Here is a 14857-nt window from a genome sequence, read left to right on the forward strand (position 1 = left end):
ACCGACGGAGGTGTTGGTGAAGGTGGTGGTCGGCGGGGTGGTGGTGGGTGATTAGGTGCGGGACTATACTTGGATGATTTTTAGAGAGAATGAGGAGCTTTTCACTCTGAATGATTTTTTTTTATTCTTATTATAGGCTTTACTTGGAAATACATCAATGCAAAACATGTGCTTATTCAATTAGAGGATCTAAGTGATTACGCTCGGTTGGTAAATGGCCCGAAGGATACCCCGGTGTGGTATGTGGATAGACACCCGATGCGAGTCTTTCAGTGGACTCCGGATTTCGATGTTTATTGTGAATCGCCGATTGCAGCTATATGGTGTAACTTTTTTTTTTGAATCAATTCCGAAAAAATAATTTTTTGTTTTTTTTTTATTTATTTATTAAACACCATCATAGTGGAGGGTTCGTGTGTCCCTCATCCCTATATTTCAAAAGGCGATGAATACAAAACGTGGCCATACCCGAAAGTGATGTGCCTTCACAAACTTAGGAGTAGTATGCGGTCCGGAGCCACATGCCCGGACCTCATCATACTCCCTTTCAAAAGTCAAAATACAATTAAGCAAAACCAAAGGCTATATCCTCCTTTTTTTTTTTTGAACACCTTCACGGTGGAGGGTTCGTGGGTCCCTCATCCCTATATTTCATATCAAAAGAGGTTACAATCATGGATTACAAAAGGGCGATCAATCTATGCCTAGGTGAACAAAACCAAAATGCAAAGTACAAAATCCCTAAGGCAATTGCACCACAAGAGTAGGGAGAGGTCAAGCCATCAACAGATTCGACACCTACGAACTCTTCGGCATCCGCTAACCTCACGATCGGCGGGCCATACACTACTAACGGTCTTCATCTCTAAATCGAATGTTGGGGGTACCCTTCTCCTCCAATCGGACGATGGCTTGGAGTAAGCGGGGAGCGTTGTGGGCGGATATCCGGCGGAAGGAGTGTTGTTCAAGTCCCATCTTGGCAAGCAAGTCAGCGGCTTTGTTACCCTCCCGGTGAATGAAGGTGGCGCGGACGGTGTGTCTTTGCTTAAGGGAATGAAGGCGAGCCATGACTCGGCGAATGTGCGACGGGCCCCATGCCGTCCCATTGAAGAGTTTGATTGCCTGTTCGGCATCCGAATCAATCCATATTGGCTGGTTAAGATCCGTGGCCAGAATTAGCCCGTGGTAGAAGGCCATGAGCTCGGCCTCAAGGGCCGATTGCGCATCAATAGGTGTTGCAAAGGCCACAATCATTTTTCCGGAGTGGTCTCGGACAATGCCTCCCCCTCCTCCTTTGTGTGTGGTGGTTAGATATGCTCCATCCATGTTGAGCTTTATCCACGGGCAGTCCGGTGGGTGCCATTTGACCAGCATGGCGATCCCTCTCGGCCTCCTTGGGACGGCTTGACTCGGTATTTCCATTTTTAGTCTCACGCCTTTCCAATGTTTCGGTTTGATTCCCCCACTTATCATATTGTTCCGGATGAACATTTGGACTTGCCAAATAACATTGAAAGGTTTGAATTGTACCTGCTCATGATGGCTCCTACTGCGCTCCGCCCAAATGAACCAGAGGATGAGATAAGGTATGGACCTGCAGAGGTGTTTTGTGTCTTGAAGATGGGTCCTCCGTGACCAGACTTCTAGCCTCTCCGGAATGGTGTCATTAATTCGTATGGAAGGAGCCGAACCCTCGAACCATTCATCAAACTCGCCCCATACTCTAGAGGCACCCCACCCTTGAATAAAAAGGTGTTGGAGCGACTCCGTGTGTGGACTGTGGGGGCAGCATTGACACTTTGACGCCATTTCGATGTTCCTCCATTGTAGCTTAGAATCCACCGGGATTCGATTCGACAACAGCCTCCAATTGAAAATTGCTATTGAGTTGGTAAGGCCAGCCATCCAAATGTCCTCCAGCCCCTGGATTTTCGGCCTCCTTGGGCGGGTCGTTTCCCAAGTTGAAGCCATCGAAAAGTCATCGAGCCGGGATAGCGACCAACGCGGAACATCTGGTTCCCTCGATACGATTGGCGTGTCTAGGATGTGTGTGATCACCTGCTGCAAGATCCCAGCCTGGTATTGGAGCAGCTGGAGCTTAGCCTCGTCCCATGCTCCTTCTCTTATGAAATCCGCCACCAAGGTAGTCGAGGCTCCTCGGTCATCGATGGAAAGGTCCCTCAGCGCCGTGTCTCCGAGCCATATGTCATCCCAGAAATAGATGTCTCCTTGGCCAACCACCCATCTGATGTAGGGATTGGCTTGGGCACGCGCTCTCAGGAGTCTCTTCCACGTCGGGCTATTTTTCCCTGTTGGACGGGACGCCAGGGGAGAGGTCTTGAAACAATATTTGGCCTTCATATACTTGGCCCATAGAGAGTTTTGTTCACGAAAGCGCCACCATAGCTTGATGTTGAAGGCTCGGAGGACCTCTTTGAATTTGCGGATTCCTAGCCCCCCCTCGGCAGTCGGCCTACAAATTTGATCCCAACCAATCCAATGTGTCTTTTTTCTCTCATTGGTCGAGCCCCAAAAGAAGCGTGCCAATTGTTGATAAAAAAGTTTGAGCGCCCCGGCCGTGGGCTCAATGGCCTGGAAAATGGGAAGAGGTACCGCCTCTAGTGTGCTCTTGATAAGTGTAAGCCTTCCTCCAAAGGATAGGTGACGGTGAGCCCATCCGGAGATTCGTGCTGCTATCTTTTCCCGAAGGAACATAAACATATCTGTTCGTTGGATGCCACGATAAATAGGAACCCCTAGGTAGAGGAAAGGAAAGGTACCTTGTGAGAAACCTCCCTCGGATTGTATGAGATTAGCACTCTCTTCATGACAATCGGCAATGTAGAAGTTGCTCTTTGAGAGATTGATTTGTTGCCCTGACACCTTCTCATAATCTTCTAGGCATGACCGGAGCCGCCTAAGGGGAGTGGTCGCCGCTTGGGTAAAGATGATGATATCGTCGGCGTAGGCAAGATGGTTGATCTCCAAGCACTTTTGAGTGGCTTTAAATGTCATTTCCTTCTGTCCCAAAATTAGCTTGTCGAGTGCCTTTGAGAGATATTCCGCCGCAATAACAAATAAGGCCGGGGAAATGGGGTCGCCTTGCCTAAGGCCGCGGGTTGACTTGAAGAACCCCGAAGGGATGCCATTGATTGTCACCGAAAACCAACATGAGCCGACACATCTTTCTATCATGGAGATCCACGGGTTTGGGAATCCCATTTGGCGAAGTATGCTAAATAAGAATGGCCACTGGACACGGACATTGGCCTTCGCCATGTCAATCTTGACCGCTACGTTCGGGGCTGGGTTGCACTTCGAGATCTCATGGAACATTTCTTGGGCCAGCAAGACGTTATCGTTGAGGAGGTGGCCTTTCACAAAGCCACTTTGGTTCGGAGAAATAAGGCGTGGGAGAAGGGGAGCTAACCTTGCCGTGTGAATTTTTGTGATGACCTTGTTGATGACGTTGCATAGACTAATGGGGCGGTAGTCACCCCACGAGTCCGACGATTCTTTTTTGGGGATGAGGACTATACTTGTTGCCGTGACACTTCGGGGGAGGAAGGCCCCTCGAAAGAATTGGCAAATTGTTGCAACCACATCCGATCCGATAATACCCCAACAAGCTTGGAAGAAGGAGGCCGTGAAACCATCCGGGCCTGGGGCACTGTCTCCCGAGATGCCAAATACGGCTCTTTTGATCTCCTCCTCACCCGGCTCTTCGGCCAATGCGCCCATGTCGTCCGAGGGAGGGAGTGGGTCTATAAGGCTAAGATCCGGCTCCATTAGCGCCAAGGGGTCGGGAGCTAGGAGTTTTTGGAAGAAAAGAACCGCCGACTCTCTAATCTCCGCTTCATCAGAGAGTTCCCGTCCGTCAGCGTTAATCTTGTGAATACGCATCCGGATTCTCTTTTGCTTAACCCAACTTTGATAGAATCTCGTATTTTTATCTCCCTCCGTGAGCCATCGGAGAGTAGCTTTTTGACGCCAGAAATCTTCCTCCATTCTCAAGAGACAAATGTACTTGGCAATGAGTTTGTTAATTCCCATCCTATACTCTGGCGAAGGCCTCTCCTCAAAGTCGGCTTGGGCCTTCACAATTTTCCCTTCAAAGTCCCTGAGATTAGTGTGGTTATTCCCAAAGACCTCCTTGTTCCATATCTTCAAGGTTTTCTTGATTCTAGCAAGTTTGATTTGGAGGTTGAGAAGACCTTGTGCTTCCGTCAGCTTGCCCCAATCTTCTCGAACTAGATCACTGAAGCCATCATGGCGGATCCACATATTTTGAAAGCGGAAGGGGCTGCCCCCGGAGTGAGTACTTGGCAGCTTGCACCGCACCAGCACCGTGCCATGATCCGAGGCCACCCGCGGAAGGTTTGTTGCCCTTACCGCTTCAAAGATTCGGGCCCATGGTTAATTTACCAACACCCGATCTAGTCTTTCGAAGAGGCCATTCTTGGCCCACGTAAAGTCCGACCCGTCGTAGCCTGGGTTAAGTATTCTGCAGTCCTCGATTGCTTTGGCGAAGTCGATCATCTCCGTTTGTCGATTAGTGTCACTTCCTGCCCTATCTGGTGTAGAGAGGATGGTGTTAAAATTCCCGCCAATGATCCAAGGCATCCCTTCGGTGTTTACTGAAATTTCTCTCATTTTGTCCCAAAGCGCAACTCGTTCTCCCCTAGTACACTTTGCGTACACGGCCGACACCATAATGGAATAAGGTAGCCGCGGGCATTTCCCATGGAGTATTTGGTCCGAGTCGTCCACCACCTCAAAATCCGCCCCTTCCTCCACAAAAAACCATATCTTCCCGTTGGAGTTTGCTGCCTTAAAATTCATCCCCAAAGCTTTAGAATCCTTGACAATTTCACAATTTCATTCAAAGGTGCAGCAATTGTACTAAAATCCTTGACAAACCTCCTATAAAAACTTGAAAGACCATGAAAACTTCTAACTTGTGCTACATTTTGAGGAATTGGCCATTCTAAAATAGCTTTCACCTTCTCCTTTTCCATTTCAATCCCATTAGCACTTATAACAAAACCAAGAAAAACAACTTTATCCATGCAAAATGAACACTTCTTGAGATTAGCATACAATGATTCTTTTCTTAAGGTGTCCAAAATAGCATGCACATGGTTAAGATGTTCATCCACATTTTTGCTATAGACAAGAATATCATCAAAATAAACAACCACAAATTTTCCAATGAATTTTCTCAAAACATGGTGCATCAATCTCATGAAAGTGCTTGGTGCATTAGTTAAACCAAAAGGCATGACTAACCACTCATATAGACCAAATTTTGTTTTAAAGGCTGTTTTCCATTCATCTCATTCTCTAATGCGAATTTGATGATAACCACTTTTCAAATCGATCTTACTAAACACAACAGATCCATGCAATTCATCAAGCATATCATCTAGCCTAGGAATAGGATAGCGATACTTTACAGTGATTTTGTTGATTGCTCGACAGTCGGTGCACATCCTTTATGATCCATCTTTCTTAGAAACAACAATTAACGGCACAGCACATGGACTCATGCTCTCACCGATTTTTCCTTTCTCCAACAACTCTTGCACTTGCCTTTGAATTTCCTTAGTCTCTTCGGGATTGGCCCTATAGGCTGGTCGGTTTGGTAGAACTGCACCGGGAACAAAGTCAATTTGATGTTCAATACCTCTTAATGGAGGTAATCCACTTGGTTCATCCTCGGGAAAGACATCCTCGAATTCTTGTAAAAGAGACACAAAAGTACTTGACAAAGAAGTGGTTAATTCGTTAGTGGTAAACAAAGACTCTTTGTACACTAAGATGAAAACACTCTTTTCTTTAACTATTGCACTCTTTATTTCTTTTGCTCTCACATAGAAATTCTTTTTTTCTTTTCCCTCATTCTTACTTTTCTCTCGACTCTTTTCACTCGACTCTTTTTCAATGCCCTCGCTTTTTTTTCTCTCAACCTCACGAGCTCTCCTTGCTTGAGATAATTTCTGTTGATCTTCTTGAACTTGTTGAGGTGTCAAAGAGACAAGCATGATAGACTTGTTGTTGTGCTTGAAGGTGTAGTGGTTGTGAAATCCATCATAAGTCACTCTACGATCAAACTGCCATGGCATCCCCAAAAGAATGTGACTAGCATGCATTGGCACAACATCACAAAGAACATCATCTTTATAATTGCCAATTGAAAACGAAATTAGAACTCGCTTAGTCACTCGAATTTCTCCACATTCATTAAGCCATTGTAGCTTGTACGGATTAGGATGTTTTTCCGTTGTTAAGCTCAACTTTTCCACCATTTCAGAACTTGCAACATTTGCACAACTACCACTATCAATAATCATTATGCAAAGTTTACCTTGGACCAAACACCTTGTGTGGAAGATGTTCTCCCTTTGTTGATCATCATTTCTGTTTTGCATGTTTAGAGCCCTTCGAACGACCAAAAGTTCTCCATGTTCTGGTCCAATCTCCTCCAATTGTTTATCCTCCTCCTCATCATCATCATCTTCACGTTCACTTTCAGATTCTATCTCTCCATTTGGCTTCAAAATCATCACCCTTTTGTTTGGACATTGAGATGCAATGTGTCCAACACCTTGACAACGAAAACATTTGATATCTCTATTTCGAGTAGAAGTAGAAGTAGAAATACCTTTACCCTTCTCAAATTCTTTGGACTTGGATGTCGACGCTTCATTTTGGGGTTTAGAACCTGCCCCAAAATTGGATTTGGATGAAGTGGACTCTTTTGTCCTTGAAGAATGAGAACTTGTTGAAAAATTCTTTTGGATTGTTCCCTTCTTCTTCAATTGTCCCTCCACCTTCATGGCCATATGAGTCCTCCAACTCCACATAGTGTTGAAGCTCTACAATGTTTGCAATCTCCCTATTCAGCCCACATAAGAATCGAGCCATAGTTGCTTCTCTATCTTCTTCAACATTTGCCCTAATCATGGCAATCTCCATGTCTTTGTAGTACTCATCAACAGATTTAGTACCTTGTTTCATAGATTGTAATTTTTGATACAATTCACGAAAATAATGAGAAGGTACAAATCTCTTACGCATTATGCTTTTCATTTCTTCCCAAGTCGAAACCGGTCTTCCTCCATATCGCCTTGTACTAGTTGTCAATTGATCCCACCAAACTATAGCATAGTCAGCGAATTCAATAGCAGCAAGTCTAACCTTTTTCTCCTCGGAATAGTTGTGACATTCAAAGATGAGATCCACCTTTTTCTCCCACTCCAAATAAGCTTCGAGGTCACTCCTTCCTTGGAATGTTGGGATCTTCAGTTTGATGCTTCTCAAATCACCATCCACTTCATTTGTACGCCCTCTTCTACCGTTTCCACGTCTCTCATTTCGATGCCTATATGAAGCATCATCTTCTCCTCCACTCTCTTCCTCCTCGTTATTATTTTCATTTGTTGCCTGAACTTCTAGCCTCTCCAACCGCCCTGAAACACTTTCCAGAATCCGTGCAAACCTTGCAAATTGTTGTTGCATGGCTTTCAACGTAGGATCAACTGGAATATGATCGTCAGTAGAATCCATCCTCACAGTTCACTCGTGTATCACACAAAAAATAAACCTCACAAAACACTCGTGTATATCACTCGTTGGCTTTTACCTCCCCTCAAATAACCTCACCTCTCAAGCCTTTTACCACTCTTTCTCTTTTGCAAAGAAAACACAAGTATAAAACAAATCAAGAACAAACAAGAACAAATAGCAATCAACCAACTTTAGCCCTTGAATGAAGGATGAAAGGAAATGGTCGAGAAAATGATGTGAAAAATGTATTTGGGTTTTTTTTTTTCTGGTTTTTTTGTTTGCTTCTTTTTGTAAAGCAAAAAAAGATAATGGATAAAAGAAGGTAAAGATGTTTACTATATGTACTTTTTTTTTTTGGCCCCTTTTTTTTTCTTTTTTTTGCAACAACTAGATAAAATGAATATAAAGTTGTGCTAGCCTTTCTCACTTTTTTTTTTCAATTTTTTTTTTGAAACTAAGATATGAATGTAAGGTAAAGCTAAGAATAGATCAATACCAGATGGCTCGTGATACCAAATGATATGGATTGGGATAGGACGAAGGACCCGTTGGATATATTGATCCAAGAACCCCACGTATAAGGTTTGGCAGCGGACTCCCTTGATTGATAATCTGGTTTGATCCACTTCCAGAGCTTGGAAAACCTCGACCCGTTGGCTATATGATCAGCCAAGAACCTCGGTATGGTTGAACGCCACAAGAACTTGCTCAAAGTATCTTGATAAGTTCCAAACAAGTGAAAAACTCTACAAAGAGAATTCAACTCACAAGACAAAGTCTATTTTCGTATTTGATCAATGGTGTCCTCAAATGACATGCTTACAAGCCTATTTATAGGCTAGAATGGACTCTTGAAAGTCTCATATCATTAGTACAACTTAAGACCTTTAGAATGACTCATAATAAGTGAAAAGTAACTCCTAAACTATTGGTGTGACTTTAGGACATCTAAAGTCACTTATTTAACTCAAAAAGTAACTTAAAAATGAGTCTTCATTTTGGTTGCTCCAACTTGGACGAAAATGCATCATGTATCTTCAATTTGGGCCTCCAAAATGTGATATATAGTGACTCAAAACTTCATGCATTGGGCTGCCCACTAACTTGAATAATATTCACCATTTGGCCCAATATAGATTGGTCTTGGAATTGGGCTTTTACTTCATCAACTAAAAGCATCATGGACTCCTTTATCTTCTTAGCTCTAGCTCTTGTAATTGGTCCACTTTGAATGAACAATGGATCCATCTTCTTGTCCTTGTAGATCAGCTTGGGTGTAGCTCCATCATTCCCTTCTTCTTCAAGAGGATTCGTCCTCGAATCTAATTCACCAACATAAGGAGATAAATCAGAAACATTGAAAGTAGCACTTACATTAAACTCACCAGGTAAGTCAAGTTTGTAAGCATTATCATTGACTTTTCCAATCACTTGGAATGGTCCATCTCCTCTTGGCTGCAACTTGGACTTTCTTTTCGAAGGAAATCTCTCCTTTCTCATATGCAACCAAACCAAATCTCCCGGCTCAAAGATGACTTGTTTCCGACCCTTGTTGGCTTGCTTTGCATATTGTTCTGTCCTCTTTTCAATGTTGAGTCTTACCCTTTCATGCAATCTTTTCACCATTTCGGCCTTAGCTTTTCCATCAAGACTTGCACGATCTTCAATAGGTATTGGGATCAAATCTAGTGGGCTCAATGGATTAAAACCATACACAACTTCAAATGGAGAAAAGTTAGTAGCAGAATGAACACTTCGATTATAAGCAAATTCAGCAAAAGGTAAGCATTCCTCCCAACTCTCGGTTGATTGCGGATTTAGGGCCCTTACCGCTCCTTTTTGTTGTGATAGGGAACCATCTCCGAGCCATGTTCACCCGGCATGTCCCCCATGATGTCCGGGCCTAGCCCTCCCGGACCATTGCCTCCTCTAGCCTTCGAACTCGTACTTGGCTGACTTTCCTTGGCTTTGTTCTTCCCTTGTTGTTGCCATTTCGTATTGGATTCATTTTGTCTCAGACTGTGGTGCTCTTGGTTCCTCGTTCCCCTTGTTGTGGCTGTTTCGGTGGGGCTACATTATAGTTCCGTTTTGGTGGACGTTCCTACGGCTTTGCCGCATAACATACCTCACTCCTATGCCCCACGTGTTTACATTGTCCGCAATACGGTGGAATTTTATCCCATTTTACTTGCTGCACCACTTCCTGTCCACATATGTCCAAGATGATCTCCTCGGGGGGGTGGCCGTGTAATGTCGATTTCGATGCATATTCGAGCGAAGGAGAGGCGAGATTTGTTGGCCGTTGCTCGATCAATCTGAATTGGCGTGCCAAGCAGCTTTCCTATGGCGAAAAGGGCTGATTGATCAAAGAGATGTATGGGAAGACCGATAAGGTTGCACCAAATTGCCGCAATGGGTGATTCACAATATGCATCAAATTCGGGCGACCATTTGAAAACTCTCATCGGGTGACGATCAGTAAGCCAAACCGGCGTGCCTTTTGGGCCACTTAAGAGCCGAGCATAATCCGCAATGTCCTCGAATTGCACAAGAATGTGTTTAGCATTAATGTATTTCCAAGTAAAGCCACAACGAAATTTAATTTTTTCGAGAGCCTTTTGAATTTGGTGCGAAGCCGGAATAGAGTGTGAAAATTTAGCTTTTTTTTTTTTTTAATCTAACACCTTTACGGTGGAGGGTTCGTGGGTCCCTCATCCCTATATTTCAAAATGAGGTAATTACAAAGTGCGGCACCACCCAAAGGTGGTGTGCCAAGACAAAAACCAAGAGTAGTATGCGGTCCGATCCCACAAGGGTCGGACCTCATCATACTCCCGACAAAATTACAATCAAGTGACAATAAAACGCTATGATCTCCCATCTTCTCATTGCCGGCTCTAGTGTCCGTTCCCATCTAGGTTTCGGACGTGTAGCACTCCCATTTCGTCCAATCGGATGAAGTCCAAAAGCTCTCTCGGGGCTGAATTATGCTGCATTCATAGGCCACTTTCTTGTTCCGGGCCAATTTTCGCAAAAAAATCCGCTGCTTTGTTCCCCTCCCGGTGTATGAACGTGGCTCGAAATTTGAGTTGGCGCTTTAGCAAGACCAATTGCGCCAATTTGATTGCTTGTTCCCCATCCTGTTCCATTAACCAATTTGATTGCTTGTTCCGCATCCGCTTCGATCCAGATTGGTAGGCCGAATTCCATGGCTATGCTCAACCCGTGGATCATGGCCATGAGCTCGGCCTCAAGCACTGAGTGTGCTTCAAGGGGCGTAGTGAAGGCTACAAGCATCTTGCCCGAATGGTCCCGTATGATTCCTCCCCCCCTGCTTAGTCAGTCGCTTCATTAAAGGAGGCGTCCGTATTAAGTTTTATCCATGGCTGATTCGGAGGATTCCATTTGATCGCCATGGCTAGAGGTAGCGCCCTAGCTGCTTCCGATTGTTGAGGGATGTTTATTCCAAGTTTAACTCCCTTCCAGTGCTTCGGCTTCAAACTTCCATTAGCCCTATGAATTCCGAATGAACATGTGGACCTGCCAAATCACATTGTGCGGTTTGAACTGTGTGCCTTGGTGGCGGCTCCTGTTTCTCTCCGACCATATGAACCACAATATGAGGTATGGGGTGGCTCGGCTAAGATGCTTCATGGTCAGCTGTTGACACCTTCGCGCCCACACTTCAATTCTCGTAGGGATCGTATCATTGATTCGGAGGCGAGGGGAAGGGCCATCGAACCATGCGTCGAACTCACTCCAAACCCTTCGAGCTCCGTATCCCTGAATGAAGAGGTGTTGGAGGGAATCGATATTCGGACGATGGGGGCAGCATTGGCACTTGGAGGCCAGCTCAATCTCCATCCACTGAAGTTTTGTGTCAACCGGCACCCGATTGGAGAGTAGCCTCCAGATAAAGATGGAAATGGAGGTAGTGAGGCCCGTCTTCCAAACATCACTCAGCCCCTGAATGGTCGGGTGTTGTCCTCGGATTGTTTCCCACGTCGTGGCCATCGTGAATTCCCCGTGATTGGAAAGGGTCCACCTCGGGATATCCTGTTCACCATGGAGGATTGGGATATTGATGATGCGATCAATGATGTGTTGTGGGAGGCCGGCCTGGTCATGAAGAAGTTGGAGCTTAGGTACATCCCAGACGCCATTCCTAATGAACTCCGACGCCCGCGTGGTTGGTCTTCCCCTTTCATCAAGGCTGAGCTCCTTGAGTGGGGCGTTGCCGACCCAGATATCGTCCCAAAAATAGATGTTTCCTTGTCCCACCAGCCACCTAATGTGTGGTTGTGCGAGGGTCCAGGCTCTCGACAGCCTCCTCCACGTCGGGCTACTCCTGCTCGGCAATCTCAGGGTAAGGGGCGTGGAGTTAGAATAATATTTTGCCATCATATATTTCGCCCACAGGGAATTTTGCTCCCGGAAGCGCCACCAAAGTTTAATGTTGAAGGCGCGTAGAACCTCCTTAGTTTTACGGATCCCGAGCCCCCCTTCATCAGTGGGGAGGCACATTTGGTCCCAGCCAATCCAGTGGGTCCGCTTCCTCTCACTCGTAGAGCCCCAGAAGAATCGAGCCATTTGTTGATCAATATGTTTTAGAGTGCCGGCGGTGGGTTCAATGGCTTGGAAGATATGCAAGGGAATCGCTGCAAGGGTGCTCTTAATAAGCGTGAGCCTCCCTCCAAAAGATAAGTGCCGGTGCGCCCAGCCTGAAATCCGTCTTGCAATCTTTTCTCGGAGGAAAAGGAACATGTCCGTGCGCTTTACACCCCGATAGATGGGGACCCCTAAGTAGAGGAACGGGAAGTCCCCTCTAGAGAAGCCCCCTTCCTCTTGGATCGAGTTTGCCCATTGCTCATGTGCGTCAGCAATGTAGAAATTGCTCTTGGGGAGGCTAACTTGTTGGCCTGAAACTTTTTCATAATGCTCAAGACAAGCTCTGAGCCGGCGCAAGGGTGTCGCCGCCGCTTGTGTAAAAATAATTAAGTCGTCCGCATAGGCTAGATGGCTGATCTCGATGCATCTCCGGGAGGCTTTGAAGGTCATCTCCTTTTGGCCTAGAATGAGCTTGTCCAGAGCTCGCGATAGGTACTCTGCAGCAATCACAAACAACGCAGGGGATATCGGGTCGCCTTGTCGCAGTCCCCGTGTCGATCTGAAGAATCCTGAAGGTGCCCCATTGATAAGAATCGAGAACCAACACGAGCCTATACACCTCTCCATAAGCGAGATCCATGCATCCGGGAAACCCATGCGTCGGAGCACCTTAAAGAGGAAAGGCCACTGGACCCTGTCGTAGGCTTTAGCCATATCAATCTTCACCTCTACATTTGGCGCTGGGGAGCATCGTGCAAGCTCATGAAACATCTCTTGAGCCAAGAGCGCATTATCATTGAGGAGCCGCCCTTTAACGAAGCCGCTTTGGTTTGGAGAGATGACCTGCGGAAGGAAAGGGGAGAGTCGAGTTGTGAGTACCTTGGTGATGATTTTGTTTAAGACATTACAGAGGCTGATGGGTTCGGTAGTCGGTCCATGACTCGGGCGATGCCTTCTTTGGGATGAGGACGATGCTTGTGGCCGTAATGCTACGTGGTAGGAACGCCCCCCCTGAAGAACTGTCCTATTGCTTCCACCAGCTCCAATCCCACAATGTTCCAGCAGGCTTGGTAGAAACAGGCCGAGAAGCCATCGGGTCAGGGTGCACTATCTCCGGAGATACTAAAGACAGTATTCTTGACCTCGTTCGCATCCGGCGCGTTCGCAATATCTGCAAATTGCTCGACTGTGTGGGCTTGCTGGATTAGGTCGAGGTCCGGCTCATCGAGGGGCGGGTTGCTAGGCGCGAGAAGTTGTTGGAAGAAGTCCACTGCTGATTTCTTTATTTCCGCTTCCTCAGTTAGCTCTTGTCCATTCGCACGAATCGAATGAATACGTAAACGCACCCTTTTTTGCTTCACCCAGCTTTGATAGAACCGGGTGTTCTTGTCGCCCTCGGCCAGCCATCTCAGGGCTGCCTTTTGCCGCCAAAAGTCCTCTTCCATTCTCAGCAAAAGGATGTACTCAGCAATGTGTTTGTTGATCGATGTCCTGTTCACGGGAGTAGGCCTTGCCTCGAAATTGGATTGAGCCAGGGCAATAGCTTCCTCCTTGTTCTTGAGATTAGCATGGATGTTCCCGAAAACCTCTTTGTTCCACTCTTTTAGAGCTCTCTTAACTCTAGCATGTTTGATTTGGATGTTTAGGAGACCACCCGCCCCCGTGGGCTCCTCCCACGCTTTTTGCACAACATCCATAAATCCCCCATGCCGGATCCACATATTCTGGAACCTGAAAGCCTTGCCTCCATTAGTGGTGTTTGGAGTCTTGCACCGTGCTAGAACTGGGCCGTGGTCCAATGCGATCCGTGGGAGATTTGTGACCCGAGTAGCCTCAAAGACCCTAGTCCATGCCTCGCTCACAAGCACTCTATCCAGTCTTTCAAAGAGGCCCATGTAAACTCCACTCCATCGAACCCGGGGTCAAGCAGTCTGCAGTCTTCAATTGCCTCCACAAAATCGACCATCTCGGCTTGCCCGTTGGTGTCGCTCCCAATTCTGTCTCGGTGTGATAGGATGGTGTTGAAGTCACCGCCAATAATCCATGGCGTTCCTTCGAGGGGCCCGGCAATCTCTCTCATTTTGTCCCACAAGAGGTATCTTTCGGATCTTGTGCATTTGGCATATACGGCCGAGATGGCTAGGGGACTAGCGATGCGGTGGGACATGAGCCGCCCATGTAGGATTTGTTCCGAATCACAACTAATATCAAAAGTAGATCCCTCTTCCACAAACAACCAGATCTTCCCCGTCGAGTTCGAGCCAATGAAGGATAACCCCAAGGCCTTGGAGAAACGGTCCGGATCAGGGGTTGTGAGCGGTTCCATTATTGCAAGAAATAAAACATTATGACATTTAATCAATCTTTTTAATACGTGTTGGGTTGCCGCGTTAGCAATTCCCCTCACGTTCCAAAACATGATATTGTAAGACATCATTAACAGGTGGGATACATACCCGAAGGGGATGAGGACCCTCCTTGGTGTTCAATTAGATGCTGCTCTTTGATCTTTGTGTGGTCCTCGGCGTCCGCCAAGAGGAAGGTCGCCTCCAACCGGCTCGTTCCCCACTTGCACGTCCATAGCCGAGTCATCCGCGTCCCCACAATTTACAACATCAAATTCTCCATTTTCCATGAGGGAGTAGTATTGGTTGGTGCTCATGTGGTTCTTGGCCGAGAA

The 14857-nt window shown here is 46.3% G+C and overlaps 1 protein-coding gene across 1 annotated transcript; it reads right to left on the minus strand.

Annotated features, from left to right (window-relative positions):
* Window positions 1–4416: 4416 nt before the first annotated feature.
* Window positions 4417–14072, minus strand: LOC121786721. The gene is made up of 5 exons (XM_042185349.1): window positions 13692–14072; window positions 13308–13595; window positions 12603–13020; window positions 11524–12488; window positions 4417–4860 (listed from the first exon to the last, which is right to left on the minus strand). Exons 1-5 carry the CDS (start codon window positions 14070–14072, stop codon window positions 4417–4419), a joined length of 2496 nt encoding a protein of 831 aa, XP_042041283.1.
* Between the last annotated feature and the right edge of the window lie 785 nt (window positions 14073–14857).

Source organism: Salvia splendens, chromosome 22 (genome assembly GCF_004379255.2).
Source record: "Salvia splendens isolate huo1 chromosome 22, SspV2, whole genome shotgun sequence".
Taxonomy (NCBI): Eukaryota; Viridiplantae; Streptophyta; class Magnoliopsida; order Lamiales; family Lamiaceae; genus Salvia; species Salvia splendens.